The following is a 24,711-nucleotide window of genomic DNA, read 5'->3' on the forward strand; positions in this document are numbered from 1 at the left end:
CCAGAGGTTCCTGGATTAGGTGGGGCCTGAGACCTTGAAGTCAGGATACCCAAACAGAAGCCCTCCCCAGCTCAGCGCAGTGGGGAAGGAAGATCTGGCGACACCTCTAAACAAATATACTTGGTGGGGTGGGATAGGGGCTGCCAAACAAATGTTCCGTATTTGGAGACAATCTCAAGTCTGGGAACAGGCTGAGGGCCTGGGAAAGATGACAGGATGAAGGCTCAGCCGATTTGGCCCCCACGCATGTCCTCTGGCCAAGGAGGGGTGGGCAGGAGGCCCCCTGACAGAATCCCACTGTTGGTCTCTCTGCCCATGCTTTTCTCCTTCTCCATCTAGGAGTCTCCGTCTTGGGCACTCAGGCCCCCATTTCACAGTCCACCCTGCCCTCGGGGTCCAAGATTCTGTCTCCCCTTCTGGCAGCCCAAGCCCACACTCTCCTTCCTGTACTCACCACTAACAAGGCCCTGTGTGACCCTGCCAGGCTGCCAGGCTGGAGGCCAGCACATTGGCATCCAGGCAAGTAAGACCCACTCCCTGACCCTCTAATGTGACACAGGAGCCCTGTTCGTGATCTCCCCAGGCCCTTGGGCACCCCCGCCTGGGCAAGGGACCAAGGACAGAGGCCAAGCCAAGAGCAGTCCTTCCCTGTGCCTGGGTGAACACCCTGTCCCACACACCAGGTCCCTGGTCCCCCACAGAGTTACCCAAACCGGCTGATTTTTTTTTTAAATATTTTTATTGATTTCAGAGAGGAAGGGAGAGGGAGAGAGAGAAGGAACATAGATGTGAAAGTGAAACATTGATCCCCTTACCGGGGATCGAGCCCGCAACCTGGGCATGTGCACTGGACGATGCCCAACCAGTTGAGCCACACTGGCCAGAGCCAGGTTTGCATTTTAAATAAAACCTTCTGACTGCTGAGAGCATGGCCTGGGATGGACAGGCGTGCTTCAGGGAGGCTACTGCAATAGTCCAGGCAGGGGGGATGGTGGCCGGGGGGTGGACAGGAGGCACAGAGGGCAGCAGAGTCTCAGGACTTGTGATCCGCTGTGGGAGAATTGGGGAAATGGCAGTGGAGGCTCCCAGGGTGTCAGCCTGGGCGGCTGGGAGACAGTGGTCCCATCTCTGAGCTGAAGAATCCAGCAGGAAATTGTGAGCGCCAAGAGAGGCTGCTCTGGGGGAGGGTGGCATGTGACGCTCAGGAGAGAGGACCAGGCTGGAGACAAGAAGTGGAGGGTTGTTGGCTTAGAGATCACCCAGACAGAGCCCCCAGGGAACTCCTGGCAGAGAGGAGACACTTGGGCAGGGGCAGGAGGAGAGACCAGAGAATAGGAGGACCAGGGGACTATGGCACCTGGGGAGACCCTGTTATCGTAGAAGGCAAGGCCTTTGTCCAGCCCAGTGTCTGGGGGCCTGGGGGGTGCTCAGTGACTTTGGATTGGATAAATGAACTAATGAAAGAATGAGTGACTAATGAACTCTGACAACAGGAAGCCCTTTGGAGGGTGGGGTCCCCTCCAAAGGAGGGAATGAAGAGGCTGCACCCTCCCCCCACCAGCAGGACAAGTGGGAGGTTATTCTGGGCCTCCTCTGGGTAAACATAGCCTCTGAGTGGGGTGGGGGCAGGCTGGGCCCCCCCAGGTGGCTTCCTCATTTGTTTGGGGCACTTCCTTATAAGGCTGTGCAGGCTGAGGGCCATGGAGGGTGAGGTCAGGGCTGAGCTCTCCATTCAGCCCAGCCCGATGCTGTCCCTGTTGTCCCTGTGGCTGCCAGAGTCTCAGAGGAAATCAAAGGCTGAGACTTTGGGCTGCAGCCAAGGAGCTCAGAGTGGGGCCTCTTAAAGGGCCCCTGAGCCTGCATGTCTGCTGTGGGAGCCCAGTTCAAGGCTGGGGAGAGGGTGTCCTTCCAGGGTCCTCTCGGAAGGTAGTGCTGGGGACCCTGGTTTTCCCATCTGTATGATTGGCTCACCCTCTGAAGCTATGGACAGCTCTGACACCCTGTGGTCCCACCTTTGTCCCTTCTGCTGCAGGGTCTGCCCCACTTGCTCTGATCTCTTGAGAGCAGACTCATTCATTGCTTCCAAAGGCCCTGGTTCCTCAGCTCCCCTCAGCTCCCCCTTCTCAGCCCCTCTTTGGGGAACCAGCTGCTGCCACTTGACCCTGTGGTGTCACAGCTGCTGTCAGCAATGCCATCCTTGCTAGGCAGGGAAGGAGGAATGTGATTTAATTTCCGCTGGAATGTGCCCTCTGAGGCTGCCCAGAGAGAGGGGAGGGGATGTAGGCCACGCCACGCAAGCTCAGGAAACCCACGAGGGCTCTGTGCTGGGGACAGGCTCCTGTGTCCTGTGTCCCATGGGGGAGGCTAAGTTCCAGGAGGGGCCCTGCAGCAGGGTGGGTCTTCAGAGCAGTGGGAAGAGAAAGGGCTTCTGGTGAATGTCCCTGAGTCCACAGGCCCCCCCTTAGAAAGGTAGGAGGAGAGTCTCGTCACCCAATCGGGGAAGGGACGACTGGCTCGGGGGCAATGGGGGCAAGAAGAGAGACAGAATGGCCTCGGGTGAGGGCCCACAGACTGCAAATGGAGAGTAGAGGAACGTTCTAAGATCTCACACGCTTTCCTTCACCCTGGGGGCCCCATTCCCTCTCCCCTCTTTCTTTTTTTTTTAAAAAAATATATATTTTATTAATTTTTTACAGAGAGGAAGGGGGAAGGGTAGAGAGAGTTCGGAACATCTATCAGCTGCTTCCTGCATACTCCCTACTGGGGATGTGACCACAACCAAGGTACATGCCCTTGACTGGAATCAAACCTGGGACCCTTCAGTCCACAGGCCAACACTCTATCCACTGAGCCAAACTAGTTAGGGGCCCCTCTTTCTTTAAAAAAAAAAAAATTTTTTTTTAATTGATTTCAGAGAGGAAGGGAGAGGGAGATAGAACCATCAATGATGAGAGAGAATCACTGATTAGCTGCAAGCCCCACACTGGGGATCAAGCCCGCAACCCGGGCATGTGCCCTGACCGGGAATCGAACTGTGACCTCCTGGTTCATTGAGCCACACACACAACTGGCCCCTCTCTCCTCTTTCTAACCCAGCACCCCAACACCAGGTCAAGCTTGCCTCTTTGCCAACATTTCAGGAGCAGTAGACTCTGCCTCCTGCTCCCCACTTCTTCCCCAAGCCCATTATTCCAGGCTCTCCTGGATGTCTCTCCTATCACTTGACACCTATTCTGGATGCTATAGCACCAATCCCTCTTGCCCCAAAAGGGGTGGACCTCCGGCCCCAGAGTCCCAGTCCTAGAGCCCTCTTCCCCTAAGTATCCTCCTCTCCCAGCTTCAAAGTCCCCTCCCTTCAGCCCCATTCACCCTCCCCACCCCCATGACTCAGCTGTGACTCCAGAAATAAACGGAGGCAGGAGCCAGGGGGCCACTGTCGAGGAACCATGTCCCAGCAGCTGTGGGCTCAGCTGCTGCTAAGCCTGAGCCACAGAGTCCCAGGAAGGGTGGCTGGGAGACTTCAGCGGTCGGTCGGGTGATGCCCAGCTGGCTTGGCCCTCTCCTGGGACCCCATCCTCCCTGCTAAGGAGAACGCTCCTCCCTGGCAGCCTCACTCTCCACTCATTCTCCTTCCCCATCACCTCTCCTGTCTTCCACCTACTTTTCTCCCTCCTCTCTGGTCTCTTCCAACTCCTGAATCACTTGGTGTCTCCTGGATCTCTTCCTTCTCTTCTCATCTCATTTGTCAGGAAGTTGTATGTCAGAGCTTCAATTCACCGTGATGGGGAACTGAGGCACCAGGAGACAGCCCTTGTCAATGATACTAAGAGTCCCCAGATGCCAGTTGGAGTCCATAGAACGTGGGCCAAGTGGCTGTGGGTTGCTCCCCTTAGGTGCTCCAGTCCAAAGTGGTCAGTAGCCTTCCCTCGTTAACAAGCTACCTAGAGACTAAGGAAGGACCCCCAGGAAGTAAACACAGGGGCCACAGAGTCGAGTCTCTCACAGAGGATTTTCTCACATCCTCTTCCTTCTCCCTCTTTTTTCCTCTTCTCCTTCCCAAGCCCTTCCTTGTGCTCTGCCCTGAATCTTTTAGTTCTTCCTTCCCAGGAGGAAGGAGGTTGCTTGGAGCAGGCAAGGTGGCAGTTAGATCACAGGGAGGACCTCTAGTCTGGGGAATAGGAGAGGGATCTGACTGCAGCCCCCATGGAAAACCCTCCCCCTCTCCCCCCCCCCCCCCCGCCCGCCACAGGGGTCTGACAGGCAGAGCATTTTTGGAAGTCTTTGGGAGCTGCTGTGTCACAGCAGGCAGGCAGGACAATGGGGCCCTTTTCCTCCCTGCACAGGGCCAGGCCCACAGAAGGCCTCAGGGCTGGGACAAAGGCCCCAGTGAAGTCAGAGCAGTGTGTAGGGTGGGGAGGTGGGAAGGAATAAGGTGATGGGGTGTGGGTCAGAGCAGCCTGGGGGGAAGCTGGGGACCCTGGCAGCTGAGGTCACTGGGCTCTTAGGCTCCTCTGCAAGGCCCAAGCCCTGACTTCCACCCAGGCTGGACCTCCCCTTCCATTTATTCCAATGCACGCTCTGACCTCCCTCTTGTCCTTCATCCCCAGGGGACCCTGTGGGGGACCTCACTTTAGACATGTATGAAAGGCTGAGGGGTTAACCACATAGCCGGGGGCTTGCAGATCTGTGCTGTGTCCTGGAGGCAAAGGCAGATACAGGGGTACCCCAATTCCAGCTTCCCAGAGACTGACACTCCACGAGGGGTCAATCCCCTCTCCCCAGGCCAACACAGGCCCCTTTCTCATTCCCCCTCCCTGGGCCAGGGATGGATTCTCTGCAGGGTGTTGAGTCACCCTGGTCCGCTCTCCCTTCCCCAGGAAGCCCAACAAAGCCAGAAGGCTTCCGCTTTAGGCAGTCATGCCCAAGCAGCCCAGGAGGTGTCCGGAGGGAGGAGGAGTATTCTAGTTCTAGCCCTGTGTCAACCTCTGGACCGCTCCTCCTCCAGTCAGAGCAGATGGCGGACCCCTGCCGACTACTGTGGGGAGATTCAGTGAGAATGTGTTGACTAAGGGGCTGAGACCCCAAAGCCCCTTCCAGCTCACCCCTAGGGTCTCTCTGGGAAACACAACCTGCTTTCTAAACTCCATCTCTGTGAGGACACAGTTCTCAGAGAACCTCCCTAAGAACCCAAGGACAGACACTGTGCCCTCTCAGCCTTCTCTTCTTGAGGGGCTATGTTCCAAGGCCCACCTTGGTCTTGATCCACTCATGATTCCAGCTAAGTTCCATGACATGCCTAAAACGGCAATTGAAGGGTAATACAGGACAAGGGGGAGGGGTTCCCTACTGAGGTCCCTAAATCATCCTCTTCCCTTTAACTCCTTAAGAAACAGCCTTACTCCCTAGCTGTGCTTGGCTGGGTTGTCTGGGGAGGGCAGAAGGTGGGACAGGTGAGCCCTGGGGTGAGGAGAGGAATGTGGTATCTCAGAGACCAGCTGGTTGGGGGTTGTATGCAGGGTGGAGAAGGTCCAGGAGCTGGGCAGGGATGGCCTAGGAGAGCCCGTTTTTCTGTCTTGCCTCGCTGTCTCTGGGTTTTTCCCTGTCACTCTCAGCCTTCCGTTCCTCTGATTCCGTTCCTCTCAGAACCTGATTCACACACACACACACACACACACACACACACACACACACACACACAGCGCTGGTCATTCTCTCTCCAGTTCTCAGAATGACCTCACTATCTCAGCCTCCGCTGACTCACAGCCCCCAGGCCAGCTCAGGCAGGCGGAAGTCTGACCCCCCTTCCTCCCCCCTACCCCTCACTCCAGCCAGCTGCCAGACTTCCTCACCCTGGACAACTGGGGGTGTGGGGGTGGGGGTGTGACCCCGCAGCGCCCTCTGGCGGTATCCTACGGCTCCTCACGCCTGGCTCCACTCACGCACGTGCACACAGCGCCTTCTGCTGGCTACAGCCTATGAGACCTGCAGGTCATTCCTCAGAGCCCAGCCCACAGCAGGGCTGGGGATCCCTCCTCCGCTCTGATCGCGTGCCCCTATTCCTGCATCTTGGCCTTTTCTGCTAGAAGTACGCCATCCTGCAATCTAAACCCCAGACCTGCATTCCCTTCGCCCTCATCCCCCCATGCCCAGTGAACCCCCTCAGGAACCTCAGAACTGGGACACCTCTTTGCTTTAGCCTCTGGGCCCTCAGCTCCCGCCCAGACTGAACTCGTCTAGGTCTGTTTGGGCGCTCAGGGCACTCCAGCTCCTTCCTTTCTTTTTTCTGTTTATTGATTTCAGAGAGGATAGAAAGGGAGAGAGATAGAAACACCAGTAATGAGAGAGAATCACTGAACGGCTGCCTCCTGCACACCCCCTACTGGGGATGGAGCCTGCAACCCAGGCATGTGCCCTGATGGGGAATCCAGCCGTCACCTCCTGGTTCATAGGTCGATGCTTAACCACTGAGCCACACCTGCGGGGCTCCAGCTCCTTTCAAACACCCTTATGCTGTCCCCCCAACCCCTGTGGGCTCCTTCATTCCATAAATACTTACTGGGCAGCTATTCTGTGCTAGTCACTATTCTATCCCCTGACTTCTCGGACCTTCAGAAACCAATAAATCCAGAAGGCATATTTATCCTGTAAGGCTCGTCCCAATCCCACCTCTCTCTCTCTGTGTGTCTGTTTCTCTCTCTCTCAGAAGCATCAAACTTGCTTGGACTCAAATGCAGCTTTATTTCCTCCTGGTTTTACAGGTATGCCATCCTGAAAACTCATTCCCTTAGCGAATGAGTAGACACAGAGCCCCCCAGGGGAATGGAGGGGACAGGATGGCTGGCAAGGAGGGGGCAGTTGAGGCACTTAGGGACAACTCAAGGCCCTGAGGGAAAACCTGATGCTCAGCGTAGGGGAGAAAGGGCCTAGGCTGGTCCGCAGCTACCCAGGTATTTCCCAGAAGCCCCTTCAGGCACTGTCACCTGGACTCCAGCTCTACGCCCCTCACTTCCCATGGTGGGGCGTGGGGGCAGCAGTATCCAAGGCCTTGCTTCTTAGGGAGCTGGAACAGGACTGGAAGGAGGGGTCCAGCGCCCCAGTAGCCTCTGCTGACGTCCTTCTAGGGCCTTCATGGGGCGCAGAGCTCGAGACTGGGGAAGACACACACACACACTCACCCTCACCCTGGGCTCTCCCCGCTTCTCTTCTCAGAGCCCCCTCTGGTGTTCTTGCTCCTTGATGCCTGATCTCATCAAACACTTGCCCTGGCTCAGCCCTTAAGGGCCCAGAGCTTGGCCAAATGTTCTGACGTCAGCACTGAAGAGAACCCAGAGCATCCAGCCCTCCTTCCCTTGGTCCCAGAGAGGGGCAGTGATTACTCCAAGGTCACATAGCCAGTGACTGGCAGAACTAGGATTGGAGCCCAGTGCTACGGTTAGTCAATGCCCCCCACCTGCCTCCTCCTGGCACTCACAGGCCTGCGGGGCACACAGGAGATCTGTGGGGACTCCCAGCGACCATTCTCTTGGCAGCGAATCAGTGGCTGGTTGCGCTGGGCCAGCCCCTCCAGGCACCGGTAACGAAGCACCGTGTCCACCTCATAGCGCAGTCTCGGGCGGCCAAACAGTTGAGCCAGGGGCAGCTCTGGTGGGGACCCACAGGACACTGTAGGGCAGACACAGTCAGAAACTGAGAGCCTTGCCAAAACCGGTTTGGCTCAGTGGATAGAGCGTCAGCCTGCGGACTGAAAAGTCCCAGGTTCGATTCCGGTCAAGGGCACGTAACTTGGTTGCGGGCACATCCCCAGTGGGGGGTGTGCAGGAGGCAGCTGATGGATGTTTCTCTCTCATCGATGTTTCTAACTCTCTATCCCTCTTCCTTCCTCTCTGTAAAAAATCAATAAAATATTAAAAAAAAAAAAAAAAGAAAGAAACTGAGAGCCTGGCTCTATGAGTGACGGTTCCCAGAATCGGGATGAGGAGGAGAGGAGTGGGCCACAATCGGATAGAAAAAAGAGCAGGGGTTCTGAGTGGACCCATCTAATTTGTTATCCCTCCCGTGCTCATGGCCTGGGACCCATTTCTGATTGAGCAATTTTGTACCTCCTTCTATTTACACATCAGTCCCAGCATCCCGAGCTCCCACCCCTCCTCTCCCTTGTCCACCCTCACCCAGCCCCATCTTGCAGGTGTAGGACAGGTGGTAGTTGCAAGGCACGTCGCTCCATTGTCCCTGATTATGCCACACCATGACCACGCAGTTCTCTCCAGACAGGAAGTAGCTGTCCGGCTGCCCAGGGTTCCAGTTCTCATAGAGCTAGGGGGTGGGGGTGGGGGTGGAGGACGTGGTGAGGAGCTCCAGTACTGGAGACTGAGAGGAATGCGTCTAGAGGGCCTGGGAGGCGGGGGAGGGGGGATGATGGGGGGGGGGGTGGTGGCAGGGGCACAGGAAAGGGCGGGTTAGGGGGATGGGGAGTAGGGGACCCCAGGGGAAAGGAGAGGTCAGGGGCTTTGGGAGGAAGGATAATGGCAACCAGAAGAGAAGCCAGAGAGGCACAAAGATGGGAAGGGGACCCAGGGAGACCGTGGGCACGGGGAAGGAAAAGAGCCAGAAAAAGGAAAGGGCGGGTTGGGGTCACTGTGGGGTGGAGGCGGAAATGCTTCGAAGAAGCAACCTAGATAGCTTGAGAGGCAGCGGGAGCCTCTCACCAGGGGGACGCCATCTGACCACAGGAAATCGCCTTCGATAGTCCTGTCATTGAGCCCAATCCACTGGTACTCCCGGTATCGATCTGGGAAAGAACCGCAGGGGAGATGGTTGCAGTGAGCTCCGCTGCCAGCAGATGGCGACCATTCCCCAGGATCGAGCGGTCGGTGGGTGACCGCGGAGAAGTCCTTCCCGCCGCCCAAGCTCCGCGTTTCCCTCACTCCAACCTCGGTACGTGGGCCTGGGCTAGAAAAGGGAAACTTTAGAGAAAGAGTGAAAATGTTCAATGAGGTCAGAGTCGGGGAGAGCAGGTGGAGGCAGGAGAGCAGGGAGGTGGGAGCTCTGAAGGTGGCCCCTGGGCCCCCGCCAGGCTGATGCAGGGTATTTCCTGCTCTAACCGCAGCTGCCTCTGTCTGAAGCCCCATCTCCCACGTGTGGAGTGGGCAGGAGGGAGAGAAAGGAAAAGCGAACTAATAGAATGAGGTAAACCAAGTAATAAGTACGAATTAATGAATAAGGGGGTTAATTAATTAACATACTCATTAATTAGTTGATTAATGAGTGAGTGTGAGTGACAGCAGGTGACAGGGTCCCCTCCCTCCCGTCCCAGCCCACTGTTGATGAAGTTCTGCTCTTCGGGCGTGCTGATGCTGGCCAGGTGCGCGCCGTACATCCGACAGTGGGTCTCTGCCTCCTCCCAGCTCCTTCGTGTAGAAAAGTGCTTGTAGCAGGCGCCCTGGAAGGCGTCCCAGCCCGGGCTGCAGAAACGGAGGCCTGGGCGCAGAAGGGCGGGCAACTTAGGCGGGGGGACCCGGGAACTCCAAGGGGCCTGACCACCTGGAAGGGGTCCCACCACCGCAGCCTGAGAGGGTGGGGCTAGGGGCAGGAGGGCGGGGCCAAAGAGCTAAGAGGGAAGGAGGGGAAAGAGGAGCCTGGAGGAGCCCTAGTGCTGGGGACCTTGATGCCTCCCTTCCCTGGGGACTAGGGTGAGGGCTGGGAGTCCCAGCCTGGGTCTCTGCAATCCTCCATCCTAAAGAAGAGCTGTTCGCTCGCCTCTTCCCAGGAGAATGGAAACTAGCATGTATTGACTCCAAATGCCAGAAGTATGCTAAGCAGTCCTCTCACACAGAACCCCTGAGAGAGGCATTTTTGGTTCCACTTAACAGATGGGGAAATTGAGGGTAGGGATCAGACAGTTTATGTGATTTGCCTAAAGTGGGATTCATCAATGGCAAAGCCAAAACCAATGCCCTCCCTCCTTCCTCTGGAACCAGCATATTGTGGCAGGGTCCAGGCTTCAGATCTACCCCCACCCCACCCCAGTCCCTCAAACACACTCACCAACATCGCACAGGTCCCCCCCATAGCCAGGCAAACATAGGCATCGGACCCCCTCCTCCTCCTCCAAGCATGTCCCACCATTGTGGCAAGGGCTGGGGACACAGTTACCTGAGAGGGGGAGAGAAGTGAGGTGGGGGGGAGCAGGGAAGCACAGCTCTGCTGCCTGAGTCCTTCTGGAGAGGGTTCAGAGGGTCCCCAGCCCCAATCCCCTTGTCCTGGGAGCTAAACAGCACTCTCAAAGTTCTCCCTGGAACCTGCTTATGGTTAGAGCCCAGCCTGAATTCTGGATTTTTCTCCAGTCTCTGGGTACCCTCGAGGTCCCCCACTTCAGCATTGGTTCAGCTCTGTGCTGGCCATTGTCATGCCCGCCAGTGTGAGCCAATCTAACAGGGGCTGGGAGAAAGCAGCAGGGAAGGCCCTTGGGATCCAGCCCCACAAAGGGGAAAGATGGGCATGAGACTTGGACTCTTGTCTGGCTCCCAGCTCTGCGTGACATTGGGCGGGTCATTTACCTCTCCGGGAGTTTAGTCCCCCACCCCCTTGTCTTTGTGTCAGATCCAGAACAGCTCTGTACAGTCGAGGTGGGCTACTTGAAAGTGGAGGAGAGTCCCCGCAGCCACTGGGATCTGATATTGGGGCGGGGGGGTCAGATGGGAGCTAACTCTTCCTCCTCTGTCCACTGGTGCTGTGAATGAAGATCCAATACACTTCCCTCACTTTAAGCCCTTCCCACCCCCTTCCTCCTTTCCAGGCTTCCCTTTCACCCTCTAGTTCAAGCTTTCTGCAGATTCGTGAGCCTAGAAACCCTTCCACTCCACCTTACACCCCCCCTTTTGGCTCTCTCTTCTCCAGGCAGCCAGTCTCCTTCGACTAACACACTTCCCGGAAGGCATGCAATCTGCTGTCTGGATCCAGCTCCATCAGGCTAGGCCAGCTGCTTTCTCCTCTGTGCTCTGGATGCTGGGGTAGGGGGTGACTGGCTGCCTAACATGGGCTGAACCTGGGTGCTGGAGGAGCTGTCAGATTCTACTCTTTCTGGTCCTGGTGACCCAAGGGAAGATAACCCCACAGACTGACTGCACGGGTCAGGGCTCTCAGTTCTGGGCAGTAAAACCATCTTCCAGGCCGGCGATTGCTACTGGTGGTCTATGAAGTCCAAAAGGCTGCGGCCACGGCATCCACCCCTAGCAGCCAAGGCCAAGGCTCACATGCTTTACTCTGGCCCAAGATCCCAATGCCTGGTAAGGATCAGAGCAGAGGTGGGGGGAGGAGAAGCTGGAGCTGACTCAAACATTTTTGCTGTGGTGATCTAGCTGTTTGGGGTAAAATGAATCAGCTGTTCCAGCACCATCCTTCCTGTCATTTCCCCTCCCAATAGTTTTACCTACCCCCCATGGTGAAGGGGGAAGGGAAGATGTTTTATTTAACCCTTTAAGCACCGGGCCCCACAGAGGGTAGGAGTCCTGAACTGCTCCCCATTCCTCACATTTTCCTGCTCTTCCTGTTGTCCTCTCTCCAACCCTCTAACCCTGGGGGATAGAAACTCTCAAACTTGGTCCCTGATGCCCTACCCAGACCATAGGTTCTCCCCAACCCCCCAGCCCTACCCCCACCTCCAGCTAAACCTGAGCCAGGACAGGCAAATTGGGGTGAAAAACTCCTCTTGAGACTTTCTGGTCTTCCTTCCTCCACCTCTTTGGGCTGACTACTATAAGGACCAGAACATTGTTCCTTCCATTCTGCTGCAATGGCAGGCCAGGAGACTTTCCTCAACCTCCAGGTGGGCAACTAAAACCCTGCAGATGGTGCGCCTCTTCCCACCATACCCCCTCCCCACCCCACCAGCGCTGAACTCCAAGGTCAGCTGGGAGGGAGCCAACAGTTGAAATGTGTGAGCCTGGATGATGCAGGGGCCCCTAGACCACCCTGGTCCATCTAGGAGAGGGGGTCCTAGAACTGAGGGCATCCAGCCTTCTGTAGGGGTCTCCATTGGGAAGCTCAACCTTCCCTGAGCAGGTAGGGCTTCTCTCAGACCCCAGAAGCTCACTCCCCATTCCCCCGCCCTCTACATTCCCTCCCTCCCCTTGTCTCCTGATCTGTGTCTTCTCCAGCATTTGGGACTTGGACATCCTTTGGGTGTAGGGAGAGTGAAACCATTCTCCCCAAGGGGTGGAGGACATCATTAGTGTAGGGGTTAGTGGAGGACAGGAAGGCTGTGGGAGTAGGATGAAAGTTAGATACCATCCCCCTGCTGAGATGCCAGGGGTGGGGCCTGGGCTCTGGGTCACCTGGATGCCAGGGAACCACATCTAGGCTAAGAGGGACTTTTTCGTCCCTACTCGGTATAGGTGCCTCTATATGGGAGCCATTGAGATGGACCAGAAATGATACAAATGCACACATGCACACACTCCAGGCTGTGGAAGTTTCTCCCCCCAAGAGTGAGGAAGAAACCTCCCAACACTCGCACAGACTGATGGACAAGGACTTTTCTGGGGAATGTGCACAGTCAGATTTGGGATCTCAGCAGTCAGGCAGGAAAGTGGAGACAGGCCTGAGAAGGACAGGATGAGAGAACAGCAAAGGGCTATTAGAGGGCTAGGACTGGATAGGTTTAGGCAAAGAGACAGCGAGGGGGAGGGAGGGGGGATGGAGGGGAGAAAGAGAAAGAGAGAGAGAGAGAGAGAGAGAGAGAGAGAGAGAGATCAAAGAGCTACCCATGACATGGATCTATAGAATGCAAAGGGCAGACAGCTGGGGGTGGAGACAGAGGGTGCCAGAGTTTTGGTTATAAAGCAGTTTAATAGACATTTATTTCCAAGGTTTGTTTTCCATGAAACAAATGAAAAATACTTCACAGAAGTAGTTGCTTAAGGCTCTGTGGGATTAAGGGTCTCCTGGGCCCCAGAGGGTGAGAGGTGGGGGTGGGGTCCCAGGCTTCCCTGATATCAGTGGGAGGTGGCTGAAGGGGATGGCACACAGGAAGAGCAGTGGGAGACCAGCCTGAGCCTTGAAGAGGGCAACAGGTGATGAGGGCATCCTAGTGCATGAGGCATGAGGGTGCTCTGTGGGGTCGGTGAGATGTGAGTCACAAGTAGAGAGCCCAAGAGTAGGAAAGAGTCTGAGGCAGTCAGTGATGGAGCTGGGTGATAGAGTGCGCATTTCAGAAACAGGGAGAGGGTCTTAGGGTGGGGGGTCAGGGTGTTGGGGGGCCATAGGGTGAGGAATCAGAGCTGGGATGGAAGTCACATGATGGAGTATCCAAAATAGGAAACCCACAGGTAGAGGTGGGTAGGAGAATAAAAGCAAATGACAGGAGATCTGGGGCAATGGTGGGTTAAAGGACTATAGGTGAGGTGACTCAGAGTTGCAGGGGGAGAAAAAGGAGGAAGAGAAATAGGGAAGCTGAGCTTTGGGCAAAGTTACCTGCTGAGGGGGCCACGGCCACTCCACCATGGCTGGTGCTGTCAGTGGGCAGAACTGGCTGGGCCTGCACTGAGGTCCCTGCTGGGACAATTCTTCCAGAATTCTCTTTGGAGGGGACCTCCATCTCCCTGGTACCCCCAGGGGCCTGTGTGGCTGGGAGCAGAGCAGGGGCATCCTCAGAGCTCCCTGTCTCCTCACTCTCTCCTCGAGGGACCTCCGACAGCTCAGGACTCCCAGTCTCTTCCCCCACCTCTCTTGCCCCAATGGGAGTGAAAGGTGAAGCCAGGTTCCCCTCCCTGGGAGTGGGCAGAGTCTCAGTGGGTGGTCCTAGGACCCTTGGTGGCCTGGGAGCCTCTGGCTCTCCATTGGGAGGTGGTGATGCACCAGGGTGTAGGACTGCCGGTGACTGGGATGCCTGGGAGAGTGAGTCCTCTAGGGCCAGCTCACTGGGGAGAGGCACTTCGGGGTCCGGGCTGCTGAGCTCGCTGGGCCAGGCCCACAGGTCCTCATCTTCCACATCCTCCTCTTCTTCCTCCTCCTCTTTCTCTTTTTCATCCTTGTATTTCTCTTCTTCCTCCATTGCCTTGCCTTCCTCTTCTGATGACTCCATGGGAGGTACAATGGATTGGGGTTCGAATTCTAGGCAAAGCACAGATGATTCAGCACCAGGGACAGCGCCCGTCCAAGATAGAAAAGAGGAAGTGGTTGGCAAGGACTTGGGGAGAGGAGAGAGCCTGCACTGGGGAGAAGCTGTCTTTGCTCCACACCAGAACTGCAACAGGAGCTGCAGTGTTGAAGGCTCTGTGAGCTGTCATTATCCCAAGAAAACATGGTCTTTGCATCTCCCTCTCCTAGTCTGTTAAAATTCTCTAGTCTAGTTTGGCTAGGTGAGGGAGAGGAGAGACCAAATAAAAGAGGATCATCCTTTCCAGAGGGAAGTGCCTTAGTCCAAACAGCTCTAGACTCAGAGTTGGGAGTGGAATTTTCTGGAAAGGCAAATATTGGAAGAGGAACAGGTGAGATGCCTTGCACCACTGAGCTGCTGAGAAAGGACAGGACAGAGTCCTGCTGCCATAACCCCAGCATCAAGCTGGGCTTATGCCCCCAGTATCTCATGTGCAGACCTCTCCAGGATAAGGGATTTGCATTACCTTGAAGGGTCCTAGGGGCCTCTGCTGGGTCTTCTGGAGTGGAGCTTGCACCTCCTCCATCCTCTATGATGGGAATGGAGTAGATGGCTCCTCGGGACTCACTCTCCACAGCTTCCTGAGGCAGCTGCAGTTCCTCCAGGGTCTCTGTCACTGTTACAATGGCCTCCAGTCCATCAGAAGCTGGGTCAGAGGATGGGTTGGAGTCCTCAGGGATGGTAGAGGGCTGGGCAGAGTCTGTTGAGGGAGTTAAGTGCCATTGGGGATGTTAAACAAGTGGCTCTGTCCTCTCAGGTCACAGCCTACATGTGAGGGTTTTGGGTTAGACTTAGAGGCCATGGAATTCTCTCAGTTCTTTTTTTTTTTTTTAAAGAATTTTTTAAATATATTTTATTGATATTTTACAGAGAGGAAGGGAGAGGGATAGAGAGTTAGAAACATCGACGAGAGAGAAACATCGATCAGCTGCCTCCTGCACACCTCCTACTGGAGATGTGCCCGCAACCAAGGTACATGCCCTTGACCGGAATCGAACCCGGGACCCTTCAGTCCGCAGGCCGACGCTCTATCCACTGAGCCAAACGGGTTTTGGCGAATTCTCTCAGTTCTCTCTCATTTTCCCTGTGGAGCACCCATGGGGCCACAGGAGCACTTAGGACTTATCACTTGTTCCTCAAGCATTAATCAAGTGCCCAATGTGTGTCATGCCAAGCATTCCCCAGGGCATCGAGAATACAGCGAAGAGCAAAATAGCAAGCTTCCTGCCCACAAGGGAATTTGTATCTCAGATACAGATAATAAACAAATAAACATGTATTATAATGTTAACATACAAGGGGATGGGATGGGAAGTACTGCTTTATATGGAATGGTAAAGAAAGGCTCAAGGGAGAGATCTTCCCTTGAGTAAAGGATGGAGGTAGGATGGACAGAATGGCCTCCGCACCTTGAGTTTGGGGCAAGGTGTGAGGGAGCTCAATCATCCCAAGACTTTTGAAATGGAAGGGGACAGGCTGCCATAACTACAGGAGAGCTGAAGGGCATAGGACAGGAAGAACATTCAACAGTCAACACCTGAGGTTCTCAGTACTGAGACAAGAGCATACAGGCAGGAGCCACCCTATCCTTCGGGGTTTACTCCCTTCAAATAACAGTTTTAGAATAGATTACCTTGTCTCTAGGGAAATAAACCAAGAGAAGAAAACCAATGAGGTGATGGTGGAATTGGGCTAAGAAAAGCCCTGAGGGCCATCTGTGCTCAGCCAGATGAAACAGGACAGCATGTCCTGCCCTCGTCACCTGCTCCAGTGAGCCTTGCTAATACAAGACCAGCAAACCTGTGCCCTGCGTGCCTCTGTCCTCCACATGCTCACAACCATAGTCATCTCCTCTTCTCCCCCTCCTCCTGATTCAGTTCTTCTCTCCATTTTCCCCCAGAATGTGTTTGACACATAATCATAATCAGTGCATAGAAGCGCTAGCTATCATCATCATGGTCACCACCATCATCATCATCACCACCACCCCGTTCCAGGAAATCTTTTCAGATGGACCTGTCTTCCTATGGGTTTCACTTCTCTATCCATCCCCACATCCATGCCAGGTCAAACATGTCTGGGGATCGGTCTCAGTGAAAGTAATCCTTGTCTCTCAGTCTCCATCTTGTTGAGAGCAAGCTGTCTCGTCTTCCTTCAGACTGGGGGCTTCCATGGCAAGAGCTGTGCCTTCTTCTCACATTTCTGCTTCTAGCACTTGTACCAGTACTACAGGCTCACAACTGGAGCAAGGACTCAGACACCTAACAGCAACTCCTCCCTGATTTTTAGTCACCCTTAGCCTGGGCCCCGTGCCTCTGGGGGTCCCAGGCACTGCTTCCAATATATGATGTGGGCAGGAAGCCATCTCTACATCCAACTATACTTAAGGACCTGCTCTCTGTGTGTGAACCTGTGTCTATCCAACAATATTTGGTGGTTAAAGATATGACACCTTCAAGCTGAAGGTTCTGGAAACCCCTTTGATGGCTCTTAAGGGCATTTGGTTAACTAGAGCGAATCATTCTTTGGATTCAGAGGTTGTCAGTCATCTCTGCTCTGCTAATGAGCTGACCAGAAATGGAAACATATTTGGCAGCCCAATATGGGAGAGGCAGTTTTGAAACTGGAAGAGAAGGCATGGGTTACTGATGTGGAGGGAGGTGGGAAGATACAGAGAAGTGAGCACTCCTTGAGGCCACATAGCCAAGCCAGAGGATGTGACCAGAATTAGAACCCTAGCGACAAGGCTGAGCATCACCTAAGCCTCCTTCAGGCAGATGGCAAAGACCTGAGAGGAAACGATCAGAGCTGGGGTAGGGCTTCAGGGCTGATCTGTCTCTGTGAGGTTGGCCTCTGTCCCTGCAGGAAGGTGGGCTCACCTCTGAAGCAATAGACGTTGAAGCGGCTGTGCTTGTTAGGGAAGCCGGTCTGGTTGGGGAAGAGGAAGAGAGTCTTGACACCGGGCAGACCCCCACCACAGCGCTGGCTGGGTGTGATGATGGGGTAGCGCACACTGCCATCGGCCAGCCAGCCTGGGCTGCAGCGGTCCAAGCCACCATCCCAGGCTGCATATAGCTGGCCCGTGGTGGCAATCTCTGCTCCTCGCTCCTGGCAGTATGCCCGTGCCTCCTCCAATGTCAGCTTGTCTGGGGGGGCACCCAGGAACAGCTCTCCTGGTAGGGCAGAGGAGGCTGGGTTACCAGGAAGTTAGTAGCCCCTTAAACCCTGGATTCCAACAGGGACCCTGGGCAAGCTTCTCTAGGCCTCGGTCTCCTTATCTGTGCATGGAGTCAATTATCCTACTTCATAGGATCAAAGTCTGGATAGAAGCTCAGGATGGATATTATTGCTCAAAGGAACCTAGCCCAACTTCCTCATGCTGCAAAAACGGAAACAAGGCCTAGAGATGCTAAGAGGCAGAGAGATGCACAGCAGGTAACAGCAGAGTCAAAGCACAAACTCAGTCTCCTACCACATGCCTTAGGCTTTGACCATGAACTTGCCTCTATGACAGTATTTGGAGGGAGGGACATCGATTGTTTCCTTCCTTCCCCCTAGCTTCCCCCTTAAACACATGAAGGGCAATAAAGTCCAGCAGAGGCCCCAGGGGGACCCAGGGGCAACACTAGAGAAGGGGCTTGTCCCTTGGGAGCCCCTCATCCCCAATCACCATTTAGGTCTTCAGCATAGCAGTAGACATCATAGAGGTCACTCGGGTCCACCACGCCATAGTTTCGGACACCAGGGAAGCCATCCATGTCTCCATAACAGGCCTCTCGCGGAGTCTGGATGGGATACCTGGGGATGGAGGACAGACTCCTTCACTAGGGAGCCATCCCACGGTGACCTTCCTAAATCACATTGCCTTCCATGCAGCCAGTTGTCCTCCCAGCTCTGGGGGGACAAACACCCCCAGGGCAGATCCTCACCCATTCCCTGCAGACCAACTTCATTCCCAGGAGGCAGGAAGCCCTGTGTGGCCAACTTGAGGCAGCAGGCAGCCCCTGGCAGAACTGGAGGCCCCAGATACCTCAGAGACGACTAGAAGCCCCTGGTCCACAGCCCCAGCTTACCTCACAGTCTGGTCGGACAGCCAGCCAGCATCACATTGCTCATAGCCCCCAAGATAGGCCGCATAGAGCTGCTCTGGGGTGGCGATGCGGGCTCCGATGCGGGCACAGGCCTCCTGGGCCCCAGTGAAGGAGAAAGCATAGCGGGCAGAGCCCTCCCGGTAGAGAAAGACGACCCCTGAGGGGCAGAGAGTACTCCTGGAGGCATGATCATCCTGCACACTGACCTCCCCTCCCCCTTCTTGTCACTCATCTGTCCACACAGGATAAAGTCCAAATTACACTCACTGCGGAATGAGGGGCTTAAGTTAGACTATAGGTAGCATTTCCTCCACTTGAGAGGAAGGCGGTAGCAAAAGCCTGTATCTGGTCAGTCCTTTCCCAACTCAGTCTGTCTTCCAGGTGTTTGCTCCCCCCTCAGACTGTGGGGTCCCTGAGGGCTGGACTCCTTCCCTCCCCTTGGGAACTTCTCTGTGTCCCTGTCTCTCACCTTTGACCTTGACCTCCACAGCATCGCTGCTGTCGTCTATGCCGTGCTGGACCTCGCAGCGGTAGATTCCCGAGTCGTTGGGCCTCAGCTCACTCAGCGCCAGGGAGACATCGGTGAGTGACGCCGGGTAGGCAGGCAGCGCCACGCGGAACCGGTAGGCCTCGCTCACCTTGACCCGCAGCCCCCGCGCCACCAGCACCTCGGCCTCCCGGCCCCCGGACAGGAAGGTCCACTTGACCCGCGGGGAGCCCAGCACCGCCCGGCGGCTTGAAGGCGGCCGTGAATAGTGGACGTGGCAGGGAATGGTGAGGGTACCGCCCAGCACGCCCTGCAGCGGCGGGGCGCCGGCAATGCGCACGCTGAAGGCCCGGTCCTCTGTTGGGGGACCGGCAGGAGTTTCACCCGGTTTCCAAGCCCTGCCCCAGGATCCTTCCCGCCCCACCCCAGGATTCCCCGGCCTCGCCTTTGGGTTTTCCTAAACCGTCCCCAACAACCTGGGCCCCGGTCCCTTGGGTCCTGCTAAGCCACTTCTTGATCCCCAGACCGGTCCCCAAAGTCTCCTACCGCCCCAGGATTTGTGGGCTCCACCCACAGTCTTCTAGCTCCGCCCCCTGGGTCCTACAATCCAGTGCTCAAAACTTCTGTCTGTTCAGAATCTCTCCCAACTCCACCCCTGTTCTGCCTCCCAGCCCCCCACCTGGTCCCAAGGGTCCCCCACCCTCCATCCTAGAGGCTGGTAACTTTGCACCTGGTGCCCTTCCCCAGCCCTACCTCAAGTTTCCACACCCTACAGGGACCCACACCTCATCTCTTTTTTCAAAGGGTCTCAGCCCAGACCTTTCCCCATAGTCCTCCAAATTCCATCTCCTCCTCCCTGAGTCCCCCAAGCTGGAAGAGATTGGTTAGGGCCAAACAAGAGGCCATTCCCTACCATAGGGAAGATGCAGGAGACAGAGAAAGTGACCCCAAGCAAGTTGCTTACCTGAGCTGTCCCTTTCCAGAGCACCAGCTAAGGCCTCAGGGACCCCAGCCAGGGTCAGGGCTGCCAGCAGGGACAGGAACAGTGGGGCCATGCTGCAGACTGACGGGGGGACTTGAGGAAGAAAGATAGGGTTAGCCCTAGCTGGTTTGTCTCAGTGAATAGAGCGTGGGCCTGCAGACTGAAGGGTCCCAAGTTCAATTCTGGTCAAGGGCACATGCCTGGGTTTCAAACTCGATCCCCAGTATAGGGGTCGTGCAGGAGGCAGCCAATAAATGATTCTCTCTCATCATTGATGTTTCTATCTCTCCCTCTCCCTTCCTCTCTGAAATCAATAAAAATATATTAAAAAAGAAAGATAGGGTTAGACCTCAGGATGGACTTAACACGGCTCCCTAACATATCCACATGGACTCACACCTGGCCCCAGAAGACCACTGCCTCTGCCTCACCATTAACTCTGTTTCTGATCCCTGTCTCCCCACGAAGGTGTTCTCAGAGCCAATACCTTGGTGCTAGTGAACTCACTGTATGACTTAAGGCAAGTTCCTTACCCTCTCTGGGTTTCTGTTGTCTTGTAAAAGAGCACCATTACTACCACCTCACAGTTTGTGATGAGGCTGTGTGCTTTGAGAACACTTTATATTCTAAAAAAAATCCTGTACAAATACCCAGAGTCCAGCACACAGTAGGGGCTCAATAAATGTGTATAGCATATAGCATGAATGGTGAGTACTATATGCCTGTAAGTGTTTAGAGTTCCCTCTGCCTCTCCCAGTGCCAGACTCCTTCTTTGAACCCAGAGTCTTCTCCTCCCACTGTACCCCTCCAACTTCCCTTCCTGTCCCTTCCTCCCTGAGTACCATAGCCACCTGGCCGCTGCCAGGAGGGCCTCCTAGACTGAACCCAGGCAATGTACAACTTCTCCCCAGTGCAACCCCTCCTTGACCTCTCTCCACCCCACCATAACGTATAAGGAAACCCTTCTCTTTACTCCCCAGCATCTTCCGCCCCCCTCCTTGGCCGCCTTCTCTTTTCTTCTTCCCAGTCTTTCCTTTCTGTCTGGCACAGGCTTTCCCACCGGATCTCCTGGCTCGGAAACCAGCTGGGACAAAGCCCCTGTCTCTGCCAGTCTGGCCTCCATCCAGCCTCTCCCTCCCCCCACCCTAACCCTGGGCTGGGAGGTGGGCTAAGGGGGGTGGGTGAGAATAAGTGAAAGAGGCTATCTCCCTCCTGCCCTTGGCTATCAGAAGCTCTGTGAGAACACATATTCCTTTGAAGATCTCAAAGCACTTATACTCTCATAATGGAGGGATGGGGCTGTAACATTGAGAAATGGGGCCCAGAGAGGGGTAGGGCTGACCTTGAGTGCCCAGTGAAGCCGAGTCAGGCATCAGGCCAATGTGCCCCTAGGAGGGAAGGCTGCGGAGGAGCTAGTGTCAACGTCATCTTTGAGCATCAGGCTTAGAAGACCATGAAGACCCAAGTCTGCCATGGAACTGACCAATGGTGCAGCAGGAGAGGTGAAGATTAGGCTGCAGGCACGACTTACGAGATCAGGCTTATTTCCCCTGGCTACTCATTTCCACTTCAGGCCCCTTGTTCCACCTGCATCTCCCCTTTCATACATGCGCCCCTTTCCTGAGCCTGAGCTGATGAGGAATCCCCGTCTTCTCCCAAAGTCTCCCGAGGATACCTGACCCTTCCCCGCCAACCCCCCCCCCTGCATCATTTCCTCCTGGTCAGAGCTGGGGGAGGAGTGGCAAGGGTCAGATGCCCAGGGCATCTCTCTGACCTTTGCTGTGGCCAGATCAGAGGTGCTGAGATTGGCTCTGGGCATGAGGGCAACTTGGGAAGACTGTTTTCTGGGGTCGGAGGGACCTTTTCGGATGCGCAGCCAGTGCCTGTGGTGCTGGGGAGACTGTTGACCGTGCATTTGAGCTGTGCCAGGTCCTAGGCCTGGCGTTCCCTGGAGCCCTCCCTCCCCTCTCTCTGGGCTGGAGCTGCTCACAGACCTGGCTCCCGGCTCTCTGATGGGTGCCCCAGAAACCCATATAGTTGGAGCCATTCTGGGACCAATGCCCTGGTCCTCTGTGCCCCCCCCCCCCCCACACACACACCCCTTTGCCTCTGTTTTGAAGGTGGGAGAATGAAGGGAGAATATCTGAGGCTGAGGATCTGGCTGCCCTGGAACATAGAAGGTTCCCCACCCCCATCTCTGGGAATGGGAGTCACCGATCAGAGAGGGTGGTCCTGGTTGTATGGTTCTCACAGTCAGAGAGCTCTGACACCCCAGCCCACCTGCCCATCACACCAAACTTGCACCTTAGTCCCTTCTTGGTATATAGCTAGGAGTCCTGAGAAAACTTAGGCATCCCTCATCAGGCACCAGACTCAGACCCAGGATCCAGGCCTTGCTTTCTCCATCCCACATACTCACCCACCGCCACTCCCTCTTCTCATCCCCCAGAGCAGGACACGCCATTCCATCCCTAACCTCGAGAGCTCAGCAGTCTTCCTGTCCCTTCCCCTGATGCCACACCGCCCCTCACTCCAGCTCTCTCTCGCCTGCTCCAGCTTCTGGACTTCTGCCTTTGTCTTGAGTTTCTCAAGCTGTTCAGGAAACTTTCCCCTTGTTACATTATCATTCCTCTCTGACCATGGTCCTCCATCTCCCTCATAGGCTTCATAGACCCAATTCACCAGGCTGTGTGTGTGTGTGTGTGTGTGCGCGCGCGCTATCTCCATGCTGAATTCCCACCAGCTGGCATCCAAGGTCTGCTCCATGGGAACCGAGCTCCCGAGCTCAGCAGGATCAGCTGGGCTGCACAGGCCAGAGCGTGGTTCTCCACAGGAGGGAAGCTCTCAGCTACCCGCTTAGTGGCTGTGTGAGCACCAAGAACCTACACAATACAGCCAGGCTTCAAAGGGCCTGCAGGAGTAATTGCAGTAATGGTATAAATAGTCCTATTTACTGGAAGCACAAGTAATAATACTATTTAGCAACATTACCAGATGAGCTATTGTAGCTCCTCCTAATATAAAATCTGAAATATAGATGATGCTTTTGTCAGTGTCAAAGTTAGTCATTACAACACAGGCACTGGTACTACTGTGGGTGGGTCTAGGGGTAATTATCCCTTGATTTTACTGGTATTATCTGGAATAGAAGTAATGCAGGTTTGTTTTTTTAATCTCACCCAAAGACCTGTTTCCACTGATTTTAGAGGGAGAGGAAGGGAGAGAGAGAAACATTGATTGGTTGCCTCCCGAACACCCCCACCGGGGAAAGAACCCACAGCCCAGGTATGTGCCCTGACAGGGAATCCAACTGGCAACCTTTTGTTACTTGGGATGATGCTTCAACCAAATGAGCCACCCAGCCAGGGCAAAGTGATGCAGATGTGAATGATGATAACAAATTGATGGCAAATCTCTTGGTCCTCTTAGAACCATGTGGGCAGAGCTATTCTGAACATACCTGAGGGGAGAGAGTTCCCAGCTCCTGGCAGTTCTAGGAAGGAAAGCAGGAGTGGTACCACGGAGGCCTCTTGTTAAATGCCTCCCAGGTATAACCTTCACTTTGAGAAAAATGCTGTTTAGGTATTGCACTGATGAGGAACCCGATGTTCAGGGAGGTCAACTAGCTTGACCAAGGTCACAACAAGTAAGTGCCAGGGTGGGATTCCAGCTCCCCTGGGCGCCGGGGTCGCCCGCTACAGCGGCTCCTATCGGCTGTCCTGCGGGCTTCGGGAGGTGGTACCTCACGGGAAGGGAGCCGGGGGCTGACTACCCGTGACGAGGTCGGGGACAGAGCGCGCAGCAGGGAGGACGCGAGGACCTAGAGGGGCGTTCCCATTAGCCTGCGGACTCCGGGGGGCTGCGGGTCCTACAGCAAGCAGCAGTGGGGGTGCCGGCGGCAGAGAGCGGGAGGGTAGCAGGGGCTGCGGGCGCCACGAGCTGGCCGACCGCGGACCTCGCCAAAGCAGCAGGGGTCGGCGAGTTGGAAGCGCTGGAACCTCAGAGCAAGGGCTGCGGGGTAGGGTCGCGTCCTGGGAGGCCGGCGGGCGCTCCCTTCTCTCTCTCCCTCCCAGGTCCCGGCGGCCGGGCTGCCGGCCGGGCTGCGGTCGCGCTCACCTACTGGCGTGCGGCCGAGGGCTGGGGCTGGGGTTCGGCACCGCGAAGTTTGTCGCCTTCTCCGGGGGTCTCCGCCGGGTCCACGGCTCGGTCCTGCAGCTGCAGCGGAGACTGCGGCGGGGACTGCGCGGGCGCAAGCAGAGGCTGCGCCCGCAGGATGCTCGGAAGAGGGCGCCGGCCCGGCGCCGCACAAAACCCCCTTTCTTCCCCCCGTCCCGCCCTGCCCTTCCCCGGGACTGCCCCCGCCCCCTGGCCCAGAACACGGGGGGCTCGGGAAAGTCACGGGACCCGTTGCCTTCTCGGCGTCGGTTCCGGGCGGCAATAGAGAGAGCAAGGACGAGTGAAGTAGGACATCCTTCTGGGGATGGAAGCCGAGGGCTTGGAGTAGGGAGGGCGGGCAGGAGGGCGGGGAGGGAGCAGATGATGTTGCAGCTGGAGGAATGGCAGTTAGACGGCCGGAGGGACTGGTCAAGGGGAGAGGAAGGGGAAAGGAAGACGAAAGAACGGGAGGTTTTGCTCCTAGAGGGACACCCCGCACACACATAAGAATGGGGGAGGGAAGCTGTTTTGAAGAGTGGGGTGCAAAAGACCTTAGCCACCTCCCTGATTGGGTTTTGTCTCCTGTGGTGCTCGCACTCCCTAAACAGAAGGGGAGCTGACTTTGCAGCTGGAGGGACGAGGTTAGACAGCAGATTCATGGGTTAAGCAAAGCAAGTCAGAAACTCTCTAGACATGGGGGAGGGGGTTGGGGGTGGGGAGGTGGCACTGTGAACCAACGTTACTGCTCATGCAAACCAATGTGCAAAATGCAGGGGTTGCTGGGAGCCCAGAGGGCCCCCTGGCCAGGGCTCTTGCAGATGAATGTGCAGCCTGGTGCCAG

The 24,711-nt window shown here is 55.8% G+C and overlaps 1 protein-coding gene across 8 annotated transcripts; it reads right to left on the minus strand.

Moving 5' to 3' along the window:
- Positions 1-730: 730 nt before the first annotated feature.
- On the minus strand, positions 731-24,178 carry BCAN (brevican). 8 transcript variants are annotated; one of them, XM_080649269.1, is made up of 16 exons: positions 23,832-23,988; positions 23,176-23,208; positions 19,698-19,808; positions 18,716-19,090; positions 18,229-18,403; positions 17,826-17,953; positions 17,035-17,328; positions 14,622-14,855; positions 13,918-14,109; positions 13,471-13,623; positions 10,045-10,152; positions 9,319-9,477; positions 8,706-8,788; positions 8,169-8,313; positions 7,472-7,662; positions 6,721-7,148 (listed from the first exon to the last, which is right to left on the minus strand). In XM_080649269.1, exons 3-16 carry the CDS (start codon positions 19,786-19,788, stop codon positions 7,053-7,055), a joined length of 2,424 nt encoding a protein of 807 aa, XP_080505395.1. In that variant the 5' UTR covers positions 19,789-19,808; positions 23,176-23,208; positions 23,832-23,988; the 3' UTR covers positions 6,721-7,052. The 8 variants fall into 8 exon arrangements, 7 of the variants coding, with proteins under 7 accessions (XP_080505392.1, XP_080505391.1, XP_080505396.1 ...); XR_013959497.1 differs by lacking the exon at positions 23,176-23,208 and adding an exon at positions 731-1,219 and having other exon boundaries at positions 6,981-7,148; positions 13,471-14,109; positions 23,832-24,062; XM_080649266.1 differs by having other exon boundaries at positions 6,293-7,148; positions 13,471-14,109; positions 23,832-24,178.
- Positions 24,179-24,711: the final 533 nt, after the last annotated feature.

The sequence above is a fragment of the Plecotus auritus genome (assembly GCF_963455305.1).
Source record: "Plecotus auritus genome assembly, chromosome: 12".
Lineage (NCBI taxonomy): Eukaryota > Metazoa > Chordata > Mammalia > Chiroptera > Vespertilionidae > Plecotus > Plecotus auritus.

What these genes read in the sequence shown, in the direction of transcription:
- BCAN (XM_080649266.1), bottom strand. Translation starts at nt 19,788, where the DNA reads ATGGCCCCACTGTTCCTGTCCCTGCTGGCAGCCCTGACCCTGGCTGGG. An exon ending in CAACGTCTATTGCTTCAGAG is followed by an intron (nt 14,856 to 17,034) that starts GTGAGCCCACCT and finishes CTCCCTCAACAG; the next exon opens with ACTCTGCCCAGCCCTCTACC. An exon ending in GGGGGACCTGTGCGATGTTG is followed by an intron (nt 9,478 to 10,044) that starts GTGAGTGTGTTT and finishes TTCTGCGCCCAG; the next exon opens with GCCTCCGTTTCTGCAGCCCG.